General features: G+C 35.5%; 1 protein-coding gene across 1 annotated transcript in view; it reads right to left on the bottom strand.

The window, feature by feature from the left end:
* LOC149185710 (putative transcription factor bHLH041) overlaps positions 1-26,196 on the bottom strand; it is a 135,927-nt gene that overhangs the window by 1,746 nt on the left and 107,985 nt on the right. Inside the window, exons 3-7 of the mRNA XM_089412474.1 lie at positions 1,036-1,218; positions 823-951; positions 387-486; positions 239-253; positions 67-123 (exon numbers count right to left, since the gene is read on the bottom strand). Of these exons, the coding sequence (XP_089268600.1) occupies positions 67-123; positions 239-253; positions 387-486; positions 823-951; positions 1,036-1,218 (484 nt within the window). The remainder of the gene's footprint in view (positions 1-66; positions 124-238; positions 254-386; positions 487-822; positions 952-1,035; positions 1,219-26,196) is intronic.

The following is a 26,196-nucleotide window of genomic DNA, read 5'->3' as shown; positions in this document are numbered from 1 at the left end:
AACCATGGAATTTAGCATGGAATCAACAGAATGCAGACGAGTGGTGGGAGTAATATAATGTCTCACCAAATTTGTTGTTCCCAGCTCTACTACGCCGTTTCCACAAGGAATGAACACTGCAGTCTAAGAAATAATAGAAATCTCAGGATGGGCAGCGAGAAGTACCAATCGATCGAGCACAATTAATTAAGTCGACTTGCCACGTGTCTAAAACGGGCAAGGCAGTGTAAACGCTCACCTGAATGCCGACGGCCTGCATACAAGATTGCAATGAGAGAGACAGGAACAATAAATTCATAGCCATGGGAAAAGTTTTCTATGAGTTAAATATTGCGCCAGAAATGACAATTTGAATGTGGGCTGAAATGGAAAACTAATTATTTTACCTTGTAAAACAGTTCCTGGCTTTCATTAGACCTGAAGCGCAGGAGCTCATTTACCGTTAACCAAACATACGGCGGTTGATTCAATGCCAAACCTGGAACTCTGAATTGGCAAAATTGTATCAAAATTCTGCCAACATTCTATGTACAATATTTTATTGGCAATTTCGATATGGGCAGACTTTTGATTATTTACAAATAATTTTAAAAAATAAAATAGATACATTTTTAAATTAGCCAAATTAAAATTAAAATTGTTCTACTTATTAACTTAACACAGAGATCTTTAATTTCATTTATATATATAACACGCTCTCTGAAATATATACTTCTTTTGCAGAGGGCTCTCAAACTTCAGAAAATTAGACATAAAACTGATATGTAACCTATTAATTCGCTCACACAGATCCTACATTCTGTGAGTATGGATATAACTTACCCAACATCCAGAGCAAAGCGACAATGCTTGTACAAATTGAAAAGGGTTTGGCCTGCGCTCTGGGCCGCGGCCGTAGAGGAACCAGCTTCCATTTCTGGGTTAAACCATCCGTCTTTACATGCTAATTCTCTGAAAATTAAACGGAAAATTAGATACAAAATGTAATATCCTTAATTAGACACAAAGCATAAGAATGGAGAGAAAGAAACTTACTGTGGTGGCTGATCCAAGGACCACAGCACAATATAGGTCCACTGTAAAGGTATTACAATGCGTCTCATTATTTGTTGGAGTGAGTGGTCATCCAAGTAGAAAATGAAGTCCATGATCTCGATAACATAAAAGTTGAGGAGAAGAAAGCCTGTACTGGATCTCGCCGACGTAGAAATACAGAGCCTGGAAAATTGAGGAAATTAGTTGTCGAATGGAAAGGGTTTAAGAGTTGCCAAGGCACGAGTTGCTGAGAAGTGTGAACAGGGGAGGCAGGTGACATTTACTGTGATTTTAGAGATGGTAAAAGGGTTAAAAAGTGAATAAGGCAGGAACGCGGGAAATATGGTTTTGTGGTGGGGGCTCCCGAAGCTGAAAACGTGTATAGGTATTGGATTGAAGGTCGTGATTGGTCGCACAGGAGTATCAGCCTCCCTGACGAGATATCCCAACAACCAAGGCAAGACTTTTTGTGCTCTTATCTCATTAAAAGACAAAAAGGGACTTTTGTGCCTTGATCCACGTCTTAGATTTACGATATAATAGTTATTATCTCATTAAACGACAAAATAGGGCTTTTGTGCCGTGTTTTAATAATTATTAATTTCAGTGCTTGTCATTTTCGAATATTTACTTTCACATATAACTCAACTATCATACATTTTTAGCATGGCCAGAAATTTCATTTTATAGGGGATTTTGTATTCAGAGTTGTTGAATAGCCTACATCCTTAACTACCGAGAGTACACAAAATGATTATCTCTATACCGTGGACTTATACCAACCTGTAAAGTTGCTCCTGTGAAAAGTCTCTTGATAGCTAGGAATAATTTTCTAGCTAAGTTGGATGATTTGAAATTATTGTTAATGAATGTTGAGGGATGACTAACTCACCTCAAAATGGGCTTCCCTTTGAGCCCAACATCAACACTTTATTGTAAGTATGCAAACAATCTTATTGATTTTGACATTTTATTATCTTCATGATTTATATGTTTTTTTATTAGTTGCTGTTTTTATGATTTTTATAACTCTAGTTATTCATGTAACTGTTTGTGTAGAAATTTAATGTGTAGATTCAAAACTGCTCATGGAATTTACTAGATCACAAGACTTGAAGCTACTCTACTCATTTGCGGAAAGAAAATCACAATCGAGAACACAAATCATTAACATGCATCAAGATTCAACACATATACACAGAGATTTATCTAGGGGAAAGCAACTGCTCAAGACCCCTTACTATATGTATTGCATTAATCAAAGAATTTGGATGAATACAATATGTTCTGCTCAAGCTTGAGTTCAACCTACACCTATATCTTCTATCTTCCCCCTGAATGACCAACCTTAGCCAATACTTAGCCAAAATTTCGAGCCTTCAAGCCCATATTTCCTTGCGTTGTTTGATGAGGAATTAGTCCCTATTAATTAGGGAAATTTCTCATTGAGAATTACGCAATTCCTTTAGGCCCTTCTTTCACTGCATGCACCATTTGTACAACTTGGACTAGTTTACAACTGATAGTACACCACCCTTGAACTCCAATATCAACTAGGTAACTTGAATTCTTTGCATGCATGAGTTAATTTAGGCTGATAGATTAGTAAATTGGATGATTATTCAGTGTGGAAAAAGTTACACACCCTTTTCACTCAGTGTGAAAAAATTTACACACCCTTGACTGAACCTCCATTAGTTCTACTAACAAAGAGAACTAGTTATGTTGATAATAACTCAGATTAACTGAAATAGACTACTACACGTTAGTAATCAATCATGTAGAAATGAACTCAACTGTCTCCAAATTGAATTTACTGAGTTCACTGAATGAGAAGAGTCGTGTCACCTCAGTTAACTACCTCTAAGTATTCTGCTGAAATTGAAATTGAAATTTATCCTAATTTAATCAAGGCAAAATTAAATTAGAATTTTCTTGCTGCATTTTCAACACTCCCTCTCAACAAGAAAGGGATTAACATCTACCCAAATCTAGCACCTTTGGAATGTACTATATGCAACACTTTTCTCTGTTGCTACTATTATTGCAACATCTACAACTGAGAAGCATCCAAAAACTAAAACACTAATTGAATCAATTATGTCTGCAACTATCTACTAGAAAAATTGTGTTGTTGTTAACTCTGCTACTAAGCTTCCTGCTCTATTATCAACACTCTTCTGCACTCCTCATCATCTGACTAACATTGATCCTCTTGCTACTGACTATTGTGGGTCGTTGTAGCAAGGGTAATGATCCATGAGACAAACACACCTCAATGAACCCTACCCAAATTTCTGCATTCTTGGACTAAGGGTCTATATTGCTCCACCTCGCTCCTGGAGGTATAGCTACATGTGCTCCCTCTCCCCACTTGACTCGAACTCTCCCCCTACTGGAGGTCTCTAGTTGAGTAGATGTCTCCACTCTACCTCCTGTCTACTTCTCCATTTGTGGCTACACCACAACTTCGTGAGGCTGCTTCTGAGACTACATGTTGAGAGGTCTAACATGCTCCCTCTCAGCCACCAAATATGCCTTTCTCCTCAAGGCTTTGCATGCATCTTCTACCTCAAGTGCATACAGGTTCTTGACTCAAACTCTGATTTGCTTCACCTGTCTCGTGGCTATGTGTCTCAAGAAAGCCTTCCCTTTGCTAAATATCACATCGTAGCCACGGTCTTGCAACACAACTATGGAGACAAGATTCTTCTTTAGACCCGGAACAAACATCACATCCTTGAGTCTAAGAGGGGAGCCAGACTCCCTCTAAAAGGTGATAGAACTAATCTCAGTCGCATTGTACCTTCTGTCGTCTCTAAACTCAATGTTTATATGAAACATGGGTTTTGGAGTTAAGGTAAGTTTACTTAATATTAAGTTTTTATGTAATATTTATTTTAATTGTGTTATTTAATTTATATTATTTCAATTATTATATTCTAATTCAATTAATTTGTTTTATATTAATTTTTTAATATTTGTTGTATTAATTTATATATAATGTTATATTCAATTTTTTGTTTAATATTTGTTTAGTTTGTAATTATTTTAATATAATTTGGTATTTTGATCATTAGTTAATTAAGTTTTATTTTTAATTTATTATTTTATTTTTTTAATTCTTAATTTTAATTTATAGTAATAATAATTGCAAAGTATAATTGTAGATATTAATTCAAAATTAAGATTTAATATTTTATTTAATATAATATTGATTTTCTTACAAGTTACAATGATTATTATGGTGACAAATTTAATGCAGGGCTAACATGAAAATTCAGGGAAGCGATTTTTTATTATAAAAATATGAGAGAAGAAGTCATACAGCAAGGGAGGCATGGGGCGAAACTAACATAAGAAGCCAAGATATAATTGGGGTCAAATTGTTGACAACAAATAGTGATGATCTTTAGATAAAGGAGTTTTTCACACATGTAATCGCTTGACTGGATAGTACATAACTATAGCACAATATTAGAAAATACATGGGGGAAATGCTTGGATTCAATCTCAAATACAATTGTTCATCCAATTAAACATCTTCAAACTATTAATGGGAACCAAGAAATAAATGGGTACACGACCACAAAAATAAAGGGATTGTAGCAAGTATTTGCTCGCATATTCTTTGGTAAACTGTCTATAACCCTCAGTCGCAGTAGTCCTAAGGGTTAGCTCAATTGGTCAAGTCCTTGTTGTTAAAAGAACCTTTGCTATTTATAGGTCATAGGGTCAATTCTCTTGAAACCCTCGGGGTCAAGATCTTTGGTTGAGCTAACAAGAAGTAATCCCTTTAGGTGGATCTGCCTGGTATAAATATTACGTAGATGTAGCGGCCACCAATTTATGGGGTCCGTGAATCACTAAAGAAATCCCTTGCAATTCTTATTTCAATTCTGTTATTTGCGAAAAGGTGTTGGTGCTCTGCAATCTAAACTAGGGTTTTGTTTTAGGGTTTTGTCGCTGGTCACCATGGCAGGGCGCAAAGGAGGGAGTTCAACTCCCTCCTATAGTCAAGTGGTTGCGAACAAAAGCAAGGGAGTTGGATCGCATCATTTCAAGAAACCAACAGAGGTGGTAACAGAGTTTATGAATATAGAAAAATTAGAAACCATCAGACCTCAAGACAGGAAGAGAATCATGAGGAAGCTAGTAAGGAGAAGAGGACAGAGGTTAGAAGTCAGAAAGTTGCTCCTATGAGTACATCATGGGTCTGCAAACCCAAGTCGACCACTATTCCTCAAGTCATTTTAAGTGACCCAGCGCTACAGGTGCACAGAGAGCACATGATGGAATATGTTGTTATATGTAAATTTATGGGGATTTGGCCAACGGAGAAGGCTTTGCAAGCATGGATAAGGAACCACTGGAAACCAAAGGGGAAAATTTAACTTCACCTTGGGTCCAAGGGCTTCTTCACAGTGGTGCTCACAAGCTTAGAGGATAAAGACAGAGTGTTTGATGGAGGACCTTAATTTTACGCTTCTGCAGGCCTTTATTTGAGACCATGGGTAATGAACTTTGTCACAGAATGAGGAATTTTCACATCGGTGCCAGTATGGATAAGACTCTACTCCCTTCCTTTAGATTATTGGTTGTCAGAGTCTCTAAAGGCTATCGGCAACAAGCTAGGTCATATTATAAAGATCTGAGATGCTACACTAAGAGGCAAATACACTTCCTTCGCCCAGATATGTGTGGAAATGGACTTATCTGAGGCACTTCCGAATGCAATCATTTTAGAAGTGTATGACAAGGAATGGGTGCAGGCGGTGGACTATGAACATGTCCCATTTAGGTGTCGTAAGTGCCATGAACATGGGCACCTATATAGGGACTACCCATTGAACAAGCTGGAGAGCAATACGAAAGCCACTACAGGCAAGGATCCCAAAGGTTTTACTAAGGTTGGGGGTAAAGGGAAAGGAGGAAAGCGATACCAAAAGAAAATTAATGAAGATAGACAACCAAGCCACAATAGTTTCAAGATCTTAGAAGAAGAAGTCGAAAACAATGGGACAAACCAGGAATCGGAGAATATTCCCACTGAGAAGAAAAGGGATGCTAATATGGAGGATATACCGGAAAACAACAAACAAAAGGATCGTATGCCAATCATTATGGAGCTTAGTAGGGATCACGAGATGACCCCAAGTGAGGCTGGAACGGAAGACCATGAACTGCAGTAGATTCTAGAGAGGGAGAATTTAGATCTAGAAAAGTTTCTGGAGCGGGGAATAACTAATGGGGTAGACACTCTACCAAAAGAGGAGTTTAACAGGGTTCAACAGCTCTTCCTCTGGAGATCACAAATGAAGTGTTCTAGAGTCAAAAGAAACTATGATAGCCAAGAGAATAGGGGAGTGAAAACAATGGAGGATACACCGATGAATTTTTCCAAGAACTCGAGTAGGAAAAGAGGAAGAAAAAAACAGAATGAGTTGTTGACCTAATGTGGGAAACTTATGATTAACTGAAGTAAGATGAGGGATCTTACCAGTTACTCTTTTACAAACCTTTCTTAATGAAGCTTACAACCTGGAACATTAGGGGTCTAAGAAGTAAAAGGAAATAAAGAACTCTTAGCAGTAGAATAAAAGAAGAAAAATCATATATGGTTTTTATTCAAGAAACAGAATGTTCGATGGACAAGATCAGAGAGATACACAACAAATGGTTAATCAAGTATGAGTATCTAGATGTTAAAGAGGATAACTCGGTGGGTTGGATTCTTACTCTATGGGATCCTCAAAAACTTGGAATCCTGGATGTTGAAGCTTCTAGGAGCTATTTATCGTTGGTGATTCAACCTTTGGGTGATAAGGAGATCTACATGATCACTAATGTCTATGGTCATCAAAAAGTAGAAGACAAACTTAAGCTTCTCACCTCCCTTGAGGAGCTGAGAGAGAGATATCCTGATATGCCCTGGATTTTGACAGGGGATTTCAATATGATCAGATCTCTTACAGAGAAAAAAGGCAGTACCAGAAAACTAGGCAGAGACTCCATTGCCTTCCAGAACTTCATGAATAACATGGGGCTAGTGGACACCAAAACAGTAAATGGAACTTTTACTTGGAATAATAAGAGGGGAGGGGCTTCTCAAGTCACCTCTAAATTAGATAGATTCATAATCTCGGAGGACCTCCTTCTCACAGGCCTTGATATGTCAACTTTAATCCTTCCCTTTGGAGGCTCGAACCACTATCTTGTCCAACTTGAAGCTACTTTTATGGGTACACCGAGGAACAGACTTTTTAGGTTTGAAAATGTCTGGTTCTCTCACTCTGACTTCACCAACAATATTGACAAATGGTGGACGGAAGATATGCCCGTTCAAGGCACTAAAATTTTCATGTTGTAGCAGAGACTTAAACACATCAAATATAGGATTAAATATTGGAACGAAAAAATGTTTGGTAATATTTTTAAACCTAAAAGAGAAGTTGAGAAGAAACTTCAGGAGATTAATCAGATCATCATCTGAGAAGGTTTTACCAAGGAACGAAAAACTTAGGTTGACTCTCTTCAGAACGAATGGGAATATTGGTGAATGTAAGAGGATATTTTCTGGAGACAAAAATCGAGGGTGCAGTGGATTAGAGAAGGAGAAAAAAACACAAAGTTTTTTCATAGATCAACCTTGGATCACAGATCTCATAAAAAAATTTCAAAACTTAAAGATTCTTAATGGAAAGAGCTTATCTCTCACAAAGAAATGGAATCTATCCTAGTTCAACACTTCCTGAGCATAGCAGAGGAGCCTCTCGTTGACAGATCTTGGTTCATTAACAATTTCATTAAGTTCATTCCTAAGCTTGTAACCAGGGAAGACAACCACGATCTTAACAGGCCAGTGTCTGAAGAGGAGATTAGTGAAGTTATCAATAAGATGCAAAATGGGAAAGCTCCTAGTCCTAAAGGTTTCAATGTGGAATTCTTCAAAGCTTGCTGGAAAATAGTTAAACAAGATATCCTTGATGTTCTGGAAGAGTCTAGAAGATCCAAAACTGTTTTGAAAGCTCTTAATTCCTATTTAATAGCATTGATTCCAAAGTAGGAAAAAGCTATGACACCAGACATATTCAAATCCATAGCCTTATGTAATGTGGTGTACAAAATTATTTCCAAAGTGATTGTTAACAAACTCAAGCCTATTCTTCCTGCTCTCGTCTTAGAGGAGAAAACTTGATTTATGGAGGGGAGACAGATTCTCAACAACATCATACAAGCTCACGAGGTGGTGCACTCTCTTAAGATCAATAAGCAAGTTGCTATGATCATGCAGCTAGACCTAGTGAAAGATTATGATAAGTTAAGCTGGTCTTACATCAGGGCAGTGCTAAGAGCTTATGGCTTCGACCACAACTGGATAAGATGGGTTATGGCCCTTACATCCATGGCTAGCTTCTCCATTCTGCTTAACGACTCTCCCTCTAGAACGTTTATGCCTTCTCGGGGTCTCAGACAAGGGGATTCGCTCTCCCCCTTCCTCTTTTTTCTCATGATGGAAGGGCTAGGCAGAGTGATCAAAATGGCAAATGATGAAGGAAGAATCCAGGGTCTGAAACTTACCCCGGATGGTGCTGCTTCTTCTCATCAACAATTTGTTGATGACACAATGCTGCAGGGCGTTCCTACGGTCAAGGAAGCTAGAGCTTTCAAAAAAATCCTGAATGAATTTGCTTTGGCCGTTGGTACAAAGGTAAGCCTTGACAAATCAAAGGTGTTTTTTTTCAACACTCACATTTCTATTCAGAGGAACCTCACCAGAATTCTCGGGTTTCAAAGGGATCAGTTACCCTCCAAGTACCTTGGAATGCCTCTTATTGACAAACCTCTGAGCAAGGGAGTGTGGGAGCCGGTAACTAGTAAACTTTAGGACAAGGTCAGGAAATAGACCTGTCGGTCTTTGAATTTGGTGGGGCATCCTGTGCTTATAAATTCTATCCTACAGGCTATGCCCATTTTCATGTTATCAGCTCTTCCTGCTCCTAAAGGATTTAAGCAACAAATCAGGAGTATTCAATGAGATTTTCTTTGGGGCAAAGGGGAATAGAAAAAGAAGTGCGCTTTGGTAGCTTGGGACAAGCTTTGAAAACCTAAGACCCATGGTGGTTTGGGGCTTCATGACCCTGAAATCCTCAGCAGAGTTTCGGGAGCCAAACTTTGGTGGAGGTGGCTTAAGTAATCAGCAACCCCTTGGGCCAAGCTTTGGAAGTAGAAATATGCAAATAGTTGGTAGGAGAGGGATCATATCCGAATGTCAGGGCTCATCAAGGGCTACCACATTTGGAAGCTTGCTTGGGAAAATAGAGCCATTGTACAGCAACATAGTTTTTGGGAGATCTGAGCTGGGAACCTTGTACGGTATTGGGAGGATAACTGGCAACAGGAACCAAATTTGTTTAGAGAACAACTAACCACTCTAAAAAATGACACTGACAATAAAGGTTTACTCATGGTAAGTGACTTCTAGGATCAGGCAAGGGACAATGGTAAATGGAGAATGTGGAAGGATCTTAGTTATAGTGAAGAGAGTCCTTTGAAGGCCCAGGTAGATTCCCTTGCTCTTGACTTGGAGCAGAGGAATATTTTGGTGTCATCCTCATTTGACCAACTGAGATGGGGTTGAAACACCGAAGGCACCTTTAACCTCAAAGAAGCTAAATGCATGGCCCTAGGTTTTGATTATCCAAACCCTGATAAGGTTTGGAATGACCTTTGGCAGAATTTGCAATGGATGAAAATCAAGTTGTTTATGTGGTTGGTTCACCAAAAGAAAATTCTCACATGGGAGAATCTTCTAAAAAGGGGATTTTTTGGCCCATCCAAATACCATCTATGTGCTTATAGGAGAAGATGATGGAACATTTACTGAACTCCCACCCCTTCACCTCTTCCTTGTGGGATTGGGTAGCTTCAGTCTTTAGGAAAACTGGCAGGGACAAACTCAACATCACCAACACTTTGAAGAATTGGAGGAAAGACTTCTCAGGCAATGAAATCATTAGCAAGGCTTGGACTCTGGTTCCAGGCTTTATCATATCGAATGTCTGGAAGTAACGCAATGGTAGGATTTTCAAGAACAAAATAGGCTCGACCCAGAACATCAATGTCCAAATTTTACGACAACTCAAAGATACAGTAGGAGCCATTATGTGGAAAATTCCTGAGGACCCTCCTTCGTCCCAGGATGTTCGCATATTGTTGCAGTTGGGTCTCAATTCTCTAGTTCCCCAAGGCACTGTCAAGGGTGTGAGAAAAACAACTTCTGGTAAAGATATCTAGCAACCTCCTCCTCATGGCTTTTTGAAAATCAATATAGACAGGGCCTCTAAGGGCAACCTAGGGATGGTTGGATTTGGCGGGGTCATAAGAGATGAGCAGGGTTGCATAAAGGATGTCTTTCACAGTCATTTGGGGAATGCCACTAATAACATGGTGGAGCTCATGGCCTTAGAGCAATGCCTGGAAATCCTGATGGAGTTAAATTTACAAATGCCATCATTGAAGCTGACTTTGAATTGGTCATCAATTCGGCAAAAAAAATGTGTAATGGAACAACACCTGGAAAAGTGTTGAAACACTGGAGGCTTTCACAGGTCTTTCAGTGTATTCATTTCGACTTGCGAACCCTAAGAATTGTCAGCTTCATTCATGTGTGAAGAAAAGCCAATATGTTAGCTGATCGTCTAGAAAATGAAGGGGTGCTATGTAAGGAAATCTATATTCAGTAGGACTAGGAGTCTTTACCCTCTGGTAAATTGTGTGATGATTGTCAACGACAGGCAGCCAAAGACATGGCATATTTCCAGACCATGAATAATGAGCAGGAGGAAGACTAGCGGGAGTTGAAGGAACGACACAAACCCGAAGTGAAGAGAAGGACTAAGAGGTGAGGTAACGATGCACAGGAGTCATTAGATCATGTAAGATCAATGGACATAAATGGTGGAAAATATTAGTGGGAGTAGGAGAGGGCGGAAGTCCTTGAGCCTGGTTGAAGTGCCGCAATAAATCCTGACCATTGATCTTATTTCCAAATGATGATGTCACAAGTAACTACGGGGGTTCAACTATTTGTAACCCACGTGCTAGTTGAATGGCCGCAGACCATAGGATTTAAGTGCATCCACCATCGATTGGATATCAAGTTTTAAAGTGGTTGGAGGTTAAGTCTTAGAGTGGACCTGAAGTTTTATTGACCAAGGTTCATAATCTATATCGGCTCCGGGAAGTGGTTAAGGGGTGTGCAAGTTCCCGATGTGATGTTGCAACAACCGTTGGATCAAGAACCAGATCGACAGTGGAGATTTAATCGTAAATTGCATTCGGTAAGAGAGTTTGATCAGCGTTAAAACCAATTTTGTGATATTGCAATGTGCCAAGGTTTGCGATGCTGCGATGGATTTTGGATCGTTAGATCAAAGGGTTGATCGAATAATGGAGGTTGACTCTCGCATTTTGTAGGAATCAAGCGTTGGTGGTGGGTGGACCTGAAGTTTTATAGACCAAGGTTCATAATCTATATCGGCTCCGGGAAGCGGTTAAGTGGCATGCAAGTTCCCGATGCAATGTGCGACAACCGTCGGATCAAGAACCAGATCGACGATGGAGATTTAATCGCAAATCGCATTCGGTAAAAGAGTCTGGTCAGCGATAAAACCAGTTTTGCAATATTGCAATGTGCCGAGGTTTGCGATGGACTTTGGACCATAATATCAAAGGTTTGATTGAACGACGGGAGTTAACTCTCGCATTTTGCAGGCATTGAGTGTTAGCGGATTGTGAAAACTGAGATGTGCGATATGCCGAGATTGGGATGAAGCGTCTAAATGTGTTTTTGTGTGTAATGTTTTGGGTTTTTGTTGACCTTTTTGTTTGTTTATCATCAACCGGTCTACCTTTTGCTGGTCTTTACACTTTTAAAGATGTGTACCATATGTAATCTTTTTTTTCAATTAATGAAAGGCTCCACTCTTACTTGACCAAAAAAAATATTCTGTTATGTGCATTTTATTTGGAAGATCTTCATAATTTGTAGCTTGATTGCATTAGTTCTTGAAGAGGTTGAAAAAACTACTTGATTGCATTAGTTCTAGAAGAGGTTGAAAAAACTACTAAAATAACTTTTGAATGTGAAAAAAAGTGCTTAACCCCTTCTTTAAGAACTTCAATCAAATGTTCCTACATGACATATATTGTTGGTGGATCAATTCCTTTGAAGAGGGAAAAAATCTCTTTTACATGGTTTATGATTGAGTTTTATTCCTTACATTTAAATCAAAATGCATGGATGCTAAGGAAACTAGTATTATGGACTACAACTTATGATCATTTCTAGCCATAATATTAAAATCACTTACGATCGTATTTGTTTATGGGTTATTTCATTAGTACACATTTGTTTTGCTTGGCTAGAAAGCTCCATTAGAGAAATTTTGAGGTCTAAAATGGGCCTCAAAACAAAATTGTACAACCAAAATCAACTTTAAAAAAAACAATAGGATTCAAGATGATTATTTCAACCATGGGGGATGATTCACCATTTTTGGAGTAAAAAAAAAAAAAAATTACTTTCAACTCATAATTTCAAATTATCTTCTTACGGTTTTACTCAAATTTCAAGCAAGAGCACTCATGGGATGTAAAATTTAATTCCTCATCTAAGGAGTTCCCATGTTGCATACTTTTGATGGATTGTGCTACACGAAAAATGAGAAAGACATTAAAAACGTGATTGTAATCACATTTTTTCATGTATTTCTAATTTTTCATATGGCAGGATCTATTGAAAGTATGTAACATGAGTACTTCTTTCATGAGAAATTAAATTCTACATCCAATGAGTACTCTTGCTCAAAATTTGAGTAAAATCGTGGGGAGATAAGTTGAAAATACAAATTGAAAAAGTAGCTTTTTCTATTTTCCCTCCAAAATTTGATGATATAATCTAATATTATTTTATTATTTCCACTATTATTTTATAATATTCCTTAGAAGCCTCATTTTAGACCTCAAAATTTCTCTAATGCATTGATGATCTTATGTTGAATGGTTTAAGAGGGTAGGAAGATACATTGAAATTTCGAAATTTCATCACTTGGCTTGGGACAACAAAATATTTATTGTGTTTGGTTACTGAAGAATGTTCAAAGTAGTTTTTTTGTAAATTTTTTTCGGAATTGAAGCTACAAAAAGGAAATCCAAAGAAATGGAATGCACAAAAAGTAGAGGAAATGGTTGCTTACAAGATAACTCATGTAACTATGGAAATGCTTCTTAGTTTTGTAAATGTACTAATAGTCTTATTGCAATTTGTTAGATATTATATCAAGGATTGAATAATTTTTTCCTAAGAAAGTAGTGGAAAAACTTCATGAGTTGTTTTCAAGTTTTTGAGAAATTCAAATTTTAAAAATATGAATTTGCAAAAACTTGGATAACAGTGACAACTAGTTGGATGCGCTACTCTGTGGGCACCCTTTCTTTTCTTATAGGTTGTATACGATACTATGTCTGGGAATAATAAGCGATGCAAGGTTGTTGTTTAGTTTTTTATTTTTATTATTATTAGAGAAGAACAAGTTTAACAAGCATCACTTCTTCATGAGGATCATAATAACGTGTGAAGAAAAAAATTAGGTGATATTGTTGGCATTGTAGTGTTGGCATGGATGTCAACATGGTCTTAGTACTATTTTTCATACACTTGAGGTCAACCTGATGTTGGTAGTCCTCCTTATGATCATGATGAGTGTTTGGTTTGTTGTAGTAATTCTCTTTTTGACATTGTGCAGAGGTATTGGGTTGTTGCTATATTTGTTGGTTGGCATTGATGTCGACATGGTTATGACCTAGTACAGGATATGTCTAGCTAGTGGAGGAACTGATGGTTGAGTAGAGATATGTTGGATATGCTTACCTAGTGTAAGAATTTCAAGGTTGATGATGCTCCTATGGGTGTTGGAGGTAGTTGGACAAGTTGTGGATGTTGTGATAGGCGTTTGAGATGTTGATCCATGTTGAGGAGTTTGGCAGAGTAGGTCTTCATGTCCCTGTATTTTTGCAGAGGTGTTTGATTTTATGATGATGCTATTGATGATGCATAACAACTATAAGGCATGCCACTAATGTGTTGAATCTGTACAGGTGTCTAAGGAAGAGTAGGTGGCTTGATGGCACTTATGTCAACCATTGACTTGTTGGAAACTAGGTCAATTTTGTGGTGATACTTGTCTAATGGATTAACCTACTTGTTGAAGTGTCATAGCATTTGGCAAAGGTCTGGAGGTGTGTACAAGTGTTGAAGAAGGTGTGCTAGAAGCTGGAGGCAATTCTGAGAAAATATTTTTCTATTTTCCCTTATTCCCTACCACAACCATTGGGAGAGAGTGTCATGGGTGTGGATGCAAGCATTCAACTGAGATTCACTAGTTACATGCATGTGGCTGCAGCCGAGATCTGCTAGTAACTGTGGCTATACATGGTATTTTCTTTGCATTCCTTGTGCATCTCAGGCATTTTATGTGTTTTTTTGGTTTTTTTTTCGAGATTTTTCATAACAAAGTAAGAAAAAGTTAGCCATCATATAGAAGGTGGTTAAAGTGGAAATAACTCTCTCATTCAAGGGAGATAGTGGCAGATCAAGTCAAGGATGATTATCTAATTCAACTTGCCAGAGTGTATGAACAAAGATTTGTTGAGTCTAGTAGATTTTGATAATTATTGAGTTAATCACTTCATATAATCTATATATTAGAGAGAGCTCAATGATAGAGGGGTTGGTTGTGCTATGTGTTGAGTGAGTGAGAGAAGAGGAGAAGTTTGACTAAGATGTGAGAAACATGTTGCATATTTCTTGAAGTAGTTTGCAGGTATTGAAGAAGGTAGTATAGGTCTATTTCAGCCAACATTTTATGCAGAGAGCAAGGTGATGAAGTAATGATTGGTTGTAGACCTATTTGGTGATTAGTAGAAACTTGTGTGTTCTTCAAATTATTGTTTGGGTGCAACATTTGTTTGTGAGAAACTTTATTTACTACATAGAAAGGTTTTGTTGATGTGTTTATCAAATTATTTTATGTAGTGTTTGTTTCGATTGACTATATATTTTGTGGAGATTGATATGCTACTATTAAGTTGTAAATTTCTCCTTGAAGTCCCATTTGAAAATGAATGAAAGCGTGGCTCTGAAATTTTGATATGGGTGGTGGCTCCTTATTGGTGGTAGTCGACAAAATAATATTTTGAGCATTATATCTCCATCTATGGTGGTAGGTATTCCAGTGGTAGTTGGGCGAGGCTCATTGGGAGTGGTTGCTTTCAACAAGTGGTGGCTTGTAGAGTCGTGTGAATAAAGACTTCCTAGCTGGTGGATGCCAACAATATTAAACATAGGGGTGGTTTCTCCTTGCTAGTGGAGGCTAGATAAATTGATGTAAATGATTTTATTTGATTAATAAGAGAACTAGAAGTAGCACAATAGAAACAAGGGTGGTTTTTTATCATAGAGATGGTTTTCCACTAGAAATATTTATGTCTCATGTGTTGATTGTTTTTATGGTTTCATGCTTATGGTTGATGCTATGATCTCTCCTTATGAATTTCAATTTTGTGAATTTTTAAAGGATTAATTAATTGGTCAAAAATATATAAGTTCCTTCACTATTGATTCACACGCCCCCCCCCCCCACCTTGGGTAGTGCTCTACATTTATAACAATTGGTATTAGAGCGAGGCTCTTGGTTACAACTTAATTGTTGGAGAGTAGATTTGGGGAGTATTGGTAGAAAGTTTACAAATTATTTTCTCAAACTAGATCAACAAGGAATTCCAATTCTTCACAGAGGTAAATTTGCAACATGGAAGGTGAAATTAGATATGTATTTGAGAAACTGAATTCAGATATTCCACAGTGTTCATCTTTTATTTGTCGGCATTTTGAGTCTAGACCAAGACTCATCGTTTTGAGTCCTGATGATGAGTCTTGGTCTAGACTCGAAACATCGGTGAATAAAATATGAACACTGTGGAATATCCGAATTCAGTTTCTCAAAAAACACACCATAGAAATCTACAAAGCATTAGATATGTATTTGTTGTCTCTTGATGAAAATATTCTTCTATCAATGGATTATGGAATAAAGGATGAATTTAATGATATGGCTAAAGCTATTATTTGGCATCAGATTTTGAGATCTGATAATATTTATGTGAGACATTATGACATTGCAAAAGAGATGCTGGATAGGTTGTAGAATTTGAATTGTGGAGGAAAATTGCAAATTTAATAGAAGGATGAAGGACCCTGCCACTCACATGTTGATGAGAAGGAAAATGCAAAGGATTCCACAATTATTGCAATGGAAAATCAAGTATCCTCACAAGAAGAAGAAGCAAGCACCACACACTCACAAGATGAAGATGAAAGCACTAGTGATAGCAATGATGGATCAAGCAATTATCTAAAGGAACTACAAGAAGAGATCAACAACAAAGATGAAGTATTGGCAAGTTTGGAAGAGAAATCCAATAATGGCCCTAGAAACAAATATTAAAAGGCTCACAACTAAGAATAAAAATAAACTAATGTTACCGCAAAATTTTGATGAAGAGGAGTGTGCCTATAAAGAAGAAATTTTAAATTTGAAAACTCAGCTAAAAGAAGGAAGGAAAGTAAAAAGTGGTGTGAGGAAGCAGTAAAGGAGTTAGAAGCAAAATTATCCTCCTTGACATGGGAGCTTGAAAACAAAAATAATCAGTTATCTTGATATCAGATGTTGGAGATGAGTACCAGATTCTTGGATGAAATTCTTAATAGTCAAAGAACTCCTCTCATCAAGACCGATTTGGGATTTCAAGAGGAAGCATGCACCATGAAATAAAAATATGGAGAAATGGACAATCATGTGCCTACTAGAAGAGAAGACAATAAATTCAAGGAAGAAAAAATGCTACAACTATCAACAACACAAACATATAGAAACAAATTGCAGTAGTGAAGAGATAAAATCCTCTCAGCAAAAGAAGTAGCAAATGGAGAAGCAATCTCATGCATGCATGCAAAGAAAACTATCCTCATCAAAAAGTTAGTTAATGGTCAGGTATAATAGTCCTTTTTATATATTATTTAGTTAATTCACATTACATTTTATTTTACTAAATTTACTATAGTCAACACAATATCCCTTCAAAATAGGTTTTATACAATAGCCATGACAATAACCGATCTTGCAAACAAAGGTAAAGGCATAGACACATCCATTTAAATATTCTTGTGGAAAATGTCAAATCGTACTCCTAGAACCCAAGAATAAAATGTCAACAACATAAGCCCAACATTATCAGGTATCATACTTCACCTTGCTTGACAAAGAATGTTGATGTTGAACAACGTGGTGTTACAATAGGGTTAGGGTTACTTCTTGAGAATCTCCAAAATAGGGTTGGTCCCAAATACGACTTATATACATCCATATTCCTACAATTCTTCCCCATCCCACACATGCCAGGTTCAATTAGAAAGTCTTTTAGAACAAAAAAAAATATTAAGCAAATTTTGAATCCCAGAACTATTTTTTTAATATTTTGTCAAATCTTGAACACTTTGATGATAAGAAAAGGAATGTAGGTAACTTGATGTGGTATATACGAAAAAATCATATATTCAACTTTCAAAATCAAAGCTAATGTTTTCCCATATATGGCTGTTGAGCCATTAAAATTCCCATAGGTAGTAATGACAATAGTATTACAAAACATTAGAGAAATTTTAAGGTGTAAAATGGGCCTCCAAAGGAATACTATAAAATAATAATGGAAATAATAAAATAAGATTGAATTACATCATAAAATTTTAGAGGGAAAAAAAACTACTTTTTCAACTTATTTGCCTAAGGTTTTACTAAAATTTCGAATGAGAGCACTCCTTGGATGAGGAATTTAATTCTTCATCTAAGGGGTCCCCATGTTTCATACTTTTGATGGACCCTGCTATATAGAAAATGAGAAATGCATGAAAAATGTGATTGCAATCACATTTTCCATGTATTTCTCATTTTTTGTGTAGAAGGGTCCATCAAAAGTATGTAATATGGGTACTCGGATGAAGAACAAATTATGCATCCAACGAGTGCTCCTGATCGAAATTTGAGTAAAACCATAGGGTTATAAGTTGAAAAAATAGTTTCTTTTTTTAATATTTTTAATTTTTTACTCCAAAAATGGTGAATCATCCCCCATGGTTGACATCATCATCTTGAATCATATTGGCTCTTATAAACTTGATTTTGGTTGTACATTTTTTTAAGCCCATTTTAGACCTCGAAATTTCTCTAATGACACATTCAACATCATATGTATTTATTTTTAACCTTACAAAACTAACTATGGAATATGAATGGTAGCTTGCAACCTTTTGATGTTTCGAAGATTCAAGAATTGTAACCATGAGGAAGTATTATAGTAGAATATTCAAAACATAGCCTTGGGTAATTATTCCACAGGGCCAAGTGCTTGCTCAATCTCTTGAAAAAACTTTTAGAAAAATCCACTATGATTGATACATTATTGAAGCTGAGATAGAACATATTGAAATACATAATTTATGTCAGCTTCGATCGGGCTCCCCAACTTAAATGATTTCCGTTAAGAGTAATATATCTAACGCCTTAGATTATTTAATGGAAATTAAAAATTTATTTGATATATCAACATGTCACCAATTGAAACACACATAATCAACAATTACCTCCAATAATTTCTTATACTCGAAAATGATAAACTGGGTATAATCAAGCAAGCAGTACCAGTGATATCTTAAGGAAATAGGAACAAGGTAATAATTGTTCATTAATCATTTTTCCCAAAGTTTTACAATTTTGTTGTCGAAGTAATTTGGGAAATGAAACCTGAAAATTTAAATATAATTCTAAGAAAATAAATCCACAACGCACCATGATTGTGTATGAAAACAAATCATAACCTAGCCACAACCATATGGGTGTCGCCTATTTAATCCAAGCAAACTGAAACACCCTCTTTACGTGCATAGAGTAAATGAAGTGTCCTAACACATCGACTGGGGAGAGTAAACAAAACATCCCAACACAATGTCATAAGATCATTTTGTGATTTTCTAGAATTATAAAGGATAAAATATACAAGATTAGTGTTTCACGTTAAAACTAGAAAAACTACATTAATAAATGTGGTTGATATACACCAATAGGTGTATATCAATCACATGCACAACCACATTAGTAAATGTGGTTGATATATGTCATACATCAACCACATTAATAATTAAAATGTGCATGGTAGGGATTTAATATTGAACTTTATATTAATATTAATATTAATATTAATATTGATATTAATTAATATATAATTGGAATAATTATGTTTTATCATTAGTATATTATAATAATTAATATTAATATATTGTAATTATAATATATTAATATTATAACATTTGTATTAATTAATATATAATTATTTTATAAGTATGAGGTTTTACTATTCAATATTAGTATTGAGTTAATATTGAATTTTAGCATTGGGTTTTAGTATAAAGTTTTAATATAAGTAAAGATAAGTTAAGTATTCAACTAAGTGAGTAAGTATATTGAAACCCTATATTAAAACCAATGTTCTAAACCCTAATATTAAACCCAATCTTATAAAACCAATATTAAACTCAATATTACAAACCCTAATATTAAGCCCAATTTTAAAACATAATATTGAATAAATTGCAATGTAATGTAACATTGCCACAATGATTGTCAGATTGATTGTCACTTTATAAGAATGCTTGTCACAATCCGACGTTAGATATATTTTTATACCATTCCAACATCACAATATTAAAACCTAATATTAAACTATATATTATAAACCCTAACATTAAACCAAATATTATAAACCCTAATATTAAACTCAATATTAAACCATAATATTAAACCCAATATTAAACCATAATATTAAACCCAATATTATAAACTTAATATTAAACCTCAATATTAAACTCAACATTAAAAACTAATGTTAAACCAAATATTATAAGCCCTAATATTAAACCCAATATTATAAATCCAGTATCATATCTAATATTAAAAACCCTAATATTAAACCCAATATTATAAACCCTAATATTAAACCCTAAAATTGCAATGTAATGTAACATTGCAAGCATGGTTGACACGTTGATTATCACATTGCAACAATTCTTGTCATAGTTCAACGTTGAATAGACTTCCATACCATTCCAACATCACAATATTAGACCCTAATATTAAACCAAATATTATAAACCCTATCATTATTAAACCAATATTATAACCCTTAATATTAAGCCCAATACTATATACCCAATATTATAAATGGTAATATTAAACACAATAGTAAACCCAATATTATAACCAAATATTGAACCCTAATATTAAACCCAATATTAAACCCTAATATTATAAATATTAAACCTAATATTATAAACCCCTTATGATAAAACCTAATATTAGAATCCCTAATTTTTTTATGTCACAGTGCGGCGTTGAATAAATTGCAATGCAATGCAACATTGTGACAACAACTCCTAGATTGATTATCACATTAAGACAATGTTTGTCACAAAGAGGCATTGGATATATTTATGTATGTTAGACCCACAAGGGATGTGAACAATCATAAATGATAGAACAATGAATTTCATTTACTATTAACATAGATGTACATTTATAATACATTATTTTGAGTGTTGGATTCATCTTCCAATGTCTCTTGGACTCCTTTGACCGTTCAACTTCCACACCTTAAACCTTGGCGGATTAGGTGTCCAACATTCCCTCCTTAATCTGAATGGGTATGTATGAGTCTAAGAAGAGAGTTGTAATACAAAATGTGCAAAAATGCACGACAGGATGAATGAGCTCTCTGAAATGTTGGCATAATTGGGTGCTTTAAGGATGACAACCAACACTGGAACGCTTAGTGCAGTTCCTGAAACTCTTCCAAGTCTAGCAAGAAGCATATATATTCTACTAGAGGAAGTGTCCCTAATGCTTTAGAGAGGGAGACCTTCAACCTAAAGAAGGGAGGTCTACAACTTGTGGTGGTTTAAGGATGACCACCAACTCTAGAATGTTTAATGCAATTCATGGAACTCTTCCAAAAATGGGAAGAAGTTGAAGTCTTCTACTAGAGGAAGTGTCCCCAATTACGTTAAGGGAGGTCTCAACCTCGCATAAATGGTTTAAAGCTTACCACCAACTGAAGGCATGCTCAAGGCCATCTTTGTCTCTGGCTACAACTTTGAATATGGTATGGTATGTTGTGGCTCAGACTTGCTTGATGTGGCTTTGAAGCTTGTAGATGACCATCACTTCCCCCCTATAAGTTACAAGGTGAGATGATGGAGAAAACTCATTTGCAATATTTTTCAATACTCTAGAAGAAATTCTAATATATGACTTAAATATATTCTTGGTTGTTGATCCCCATTGCCAAGAAGCAATCCATCCAAGTTGAATCTTTGCTCTTGTAGGAGGCTTGTTTTGAAGCTTATGTTTAATGAATGAGTACGCTAACCACAATGCTTATAGAGATGAAGATAAAAACAATGATATTTCATATGGCCAACTCAGTCATAATGTTGACAATTTAACAACTTTTGGCTGCAAATGTGGAGAAGCAAAATCTGGAACAGGTGAAGGTGAACTACCATGAAGAAACCCAACACTTTGAAATTGAATGGGCTTGTAATAGTCTGGAATATGAAAGGGCACCTCCTTATCATATCCAAGGCTAGTTCTGTGCTTGTTTTGGACAAGCTCTTCCCAAGGTCTAATGATGGGCTTGGGAAGTGCAGACTGAACATCTGCATCTGCATGTAACTATGCTACCTCATTGGGCACTAGATCTGAATCAACTGCAACATTATTTACTTGCTACTTACTGGAGTCTGTTTCAATGTTCTGAATAGAAACATATTCAAAATGATGACTCCACTACTGTAATTTTGCTCATTGAAGCTGCGATTCAAGCTCCAAAAAGTATGCCTTCTACTGTGTATACTGCAGACATGTTTTAATATCACATAGAATGTTCTTGCTTATGTTTACCATCCCATCAATAATGGAGAGTATCATAGTATTTAGCAACTTTAATGCATCATTAGGTCTGACCATTTTCTTCATTATCAAACTTACACTTTAAAAACTGATCACAACTATGAACTGATGAAAAAAACACCCACTCACAATAGAATTTCACTACAAAATATTCTCAAATTTAGTTCTCCCAAGAAACTACAAAACTCGAGTGGTATTCTTTCTTGAGCCTACACAAGTTATTTATTCTTCAAGTCCACAATGGAAAATATATGTAGAGAGTATTAATCGACATGTAACTAGGCATATGAACCAATATATGAGGTGCAGTGCATTATACAACTTCAAGACACAAAACCAACAATGGTAGCTTTTACTATTCATGTTTGTGCCTAAAATTCCATTCATTCATTGTGTCTGTGCACTCTGTTCGTCCTGTGACCCCAACAATATCTGCAACGTGTAGGAAGTCAATTCAAAATACTTTAACATTTATTATGGAGAACATCACAATAATCAGTCGCCATGGCAATGGAGAATTCGGGTGAGTCTACAAATATAAATTTGGATCAATTACTAGGAAACTCAGATGTATCTTCTTCTTAGAATTCTCGACCACCCTCTTCTCGACGTTTTTATTTTCCGACATCGATTGATTCATATTTTGACCACTACTCTACATCTGTCATATACCACCTCTCCCATGGAAAACTGGCTTAGTGTGATGTCCTTCAAGATTCATCTAAGACCCCTATCTAGATTCCCTGTATTCCAACAAAAAAGTTTAATCTCATCCTCTCTCAGGGCATAAACCGTGCCAAGAAACAACAGGCAACAATAAGGTTCCAAACCAATGCCATTCTTGTGGGAAGTTTGTAAGTTTTATGGCTTTCAAGTGTTGATGCAGATATTAGAAGGTGTGCGAAAAACATTTGTGATGTACTTTTTGCTAAATGTCTTATGGGTCGACCAAAGATAGTTGAGAAGGCACAAACAATGTTTTTGTTATGGCTAGAGTTTCATGCATAAAAAAATTGCTCGAAGGATTCCCTAATGGCGAGTTCCTTTCAATTGAGGAAGGCCCTGAAGAGTGGTAAATCCACGAGTTCTTTGTGTTTGTAATAATAGTGTAAAGAAATTGCTCAACTGAGATCATAGAGAAAAAGAGCATGGAGGCACTGGTAAATGCAAATTTATTTTGGAAATATAACCCGACAGAAAAACTAGGTCTAAATAATTAATTAATAATTAGATATTAATATTTTATTAAAAAATAAAATACAAAAGTTTATTATAAATAAATAAATATATAAATATTTATATAACTATTTAAATAATAGTTTATATAAAACTAAAGTTAATAAAGATAAATAGAATATGATTAAATATATAAAGCATTATAATGTTATAATAAATAGTAAGGAAAAAAAGTTAAAAATCCATAATTCAATAAGAAATTTAAATATAAATGCTTTTAATATAATAATAATAATAATCATGTTATAAATAATTATTATTAATAATAGATAATAAATTAATAACGATATTAATGAAGGGTAAAATAAATTAACCAAAAGTAAAAAAGTAATAGAAGGAAATACAAATAAGCACTAATAAGAATAAAAAGAAAAAGAAAGATTAAATTTAAGAAGAAGAATATTTTGAGAAGAGAGCGGGGATCCAATTTTTACTAATTCTCTAGCCATCATCACTAATAATATTTTTTGCGGTGTGTTTCTCTATCTTGATGGCTTTCTAAAACTTCTTGTGATGATAATGAGAGATCCTAGAAAACAGGAGCATCCTTGATACAAATGTGATGCTTAGTTTTTGCAAAATGCTCAGCAAGAGTCGAAGAACAAGATTGATTATGTTTAATGTTTGCAACATGCTCTTAAATTCTATGCTTGATAAAACAACCCACCTCACCTATATAATGCTTCCCACAAAAACAAGGGATCACATAAAAATCTTGAATGTTAGAGGGGTCGATGACATCTTTGACACACCTAAGGGAAGATTGAATAATATTAAGTGGCTTAAAGGTCACAAAGATATTTTTCTTATTAAGAATATAGGCCAACTTGTCAGTGGTTCATTGGGTAAAATGAATATGAATAGTGGCAATAGGATTATTGGGATCAATATTATCTCTTAGTCATTTTTCTGGTTTTTGGAAGGCTTTCAGTGCTTGATGCTTTCTATAAGTATTTTTCATGAAACATATAAAAGATGATATTTCTCATCATTGATATGAAGATCATTAGAAAATCTAAGGGCTCTGGTAGTAAGGGTGTTCAAAACACCAAATTTCTGGGTTGAATGATGGTGGCAATTGGTATGGAGTTATTGCTCGGTGTGAGTATTCCTGCAGAAACTTGATGGGAGATGGAGCCATCCTCCTTCTTGGTGATGAGGACATCACAAAAGGGAATGATTCCATCAACTTCAATATCCATAGTTAATGTAATAAATTCATATCAAAGGCTATTATTACGATTCTTAAATATTTCAAGCTTTGCCTGACCATAACGCCAAATGAAAAAGGTATCGTCGACAAGTATTTTTCAAAGCTTAGGTAAAAAAGGGGCAGAAGCAAGGGATTTTTTTTTCAAAATCCTCCATGAAAATATTTTCCACAATAGGGGAGAGAGGGGAGTGAAGAGAAACTCTGAAGGTTTGCTCATAAATTTCATCTTGAAAGCTAACGAAAGTAGATTTTAAGTAAATAATGACTAATTTTTCTGTATTGCGGTAAACTATGTTATTCATGATGTCAATGGCCTCATTAATGGGGATCTTAGCAAAAACAAAGACAACATCAAAACTTACCAAAATATCACTAGGCTCAAGCTTAAAACCTTTAATTTCATTGATGAAATAGGAATATTCCTTGATGAATGGGTTAGTATTACCAACAAGAGGCTTAAGCTTCATGGCTAAATGCTTAGAAAGGAAATGAGTAGACCCACTAATTGTATTCACAATAGGTCTCAACAGACCACTTTCCTTATGGAATTTTGGAAGGTCATAGATTTGCAAGGTGAGTGGGTTGCTCCCAATAATCCTTTTAATTATAGTGGAACATACACTATCAGACATGATATCATTAGAGACCACTGTTGGTGAGGTGGTCCAACATTTTATCAATGTAATCCTTCTTATCAAGAATGAAAACTGCACCTCCTTTGTTAACTTTAAGAACTACATTATGTTGATTATTATTAAGGGAAAATAATCGTTTCCTATAGATATACATTTAGGTGCCTTTTTCTTCTCAAGTATACTAAAATAGTCCTATCTAATAACTTCCTTGAGGTGATTAGGAAAGTCTTTGAGACCGTGTTCAATGTAGCACAATGTCTTACACTATAATATTGCAAGGAGCAATGTAAAGGTTTAGTCTTGGTTCAACCATTTTTTTTATGTTCCTACTTCCCCCTCCCAACCATTTGGATCAACCCCATCGGGCCCCTCCTCCTCTCTGCTTTCTGGCTCTTCTACTAATTATCCCTTCAGCTCAACATCTCTTCTACCTTCTAGATCGACATCTATTTCAATCACTCATTCGTTCGCTTTCCATAATTCTCCTAGTTGTAATTCAATTGCATATCCCTCGAATCCCAAACTCCTATCTCCCATAATAAAATTGGTTAATATTTTTTGAGCTTTGACATTGATTTTCCTACCTAATGTCTTCTCTAAAAATGATTAATTTTTTCCATTACACCTTGTAATATTCGAGTCACAAATAGATCGATCAATGAATTAAAAATTATCCTCTTCAAGGGGGGAACCTCCTTTACATTACATAAATGAATAATTATGGGATGATACAAATGAAATACCTCCTTTGTATATATAGGATTCTAAGGGGTCACAATATAATCATATCCTACATAACCATAATAATGTAAGGGCACAATAATAACAATATGGGGGCTACATGGGCACAACAATAACAATAAGGGATTTACACTAACAATAACAATAAGGGGGATACATTAGTATTATAGGGAGCTAACATGCCCCCTTCCTTCAA

Source organism: Pinus tabuliformis, chromosome 3_1, assembly GCF_031772625.1.
Source record: "Pinus tabuliformis cultivar Carrire ecotype Pingquan chromosome 3_1, CPIR1, whole genome shotgun sequence".
Lineage (NCBI taxonomy): Eukaryota > Viridiplantae > Streptophyta > Pinopsida > Pinales > Pinaceae > Pinus > Pinus tabuliformis.
This window is presented reverse-complemented; position numbering and strand designations above follow the sequence as displayed.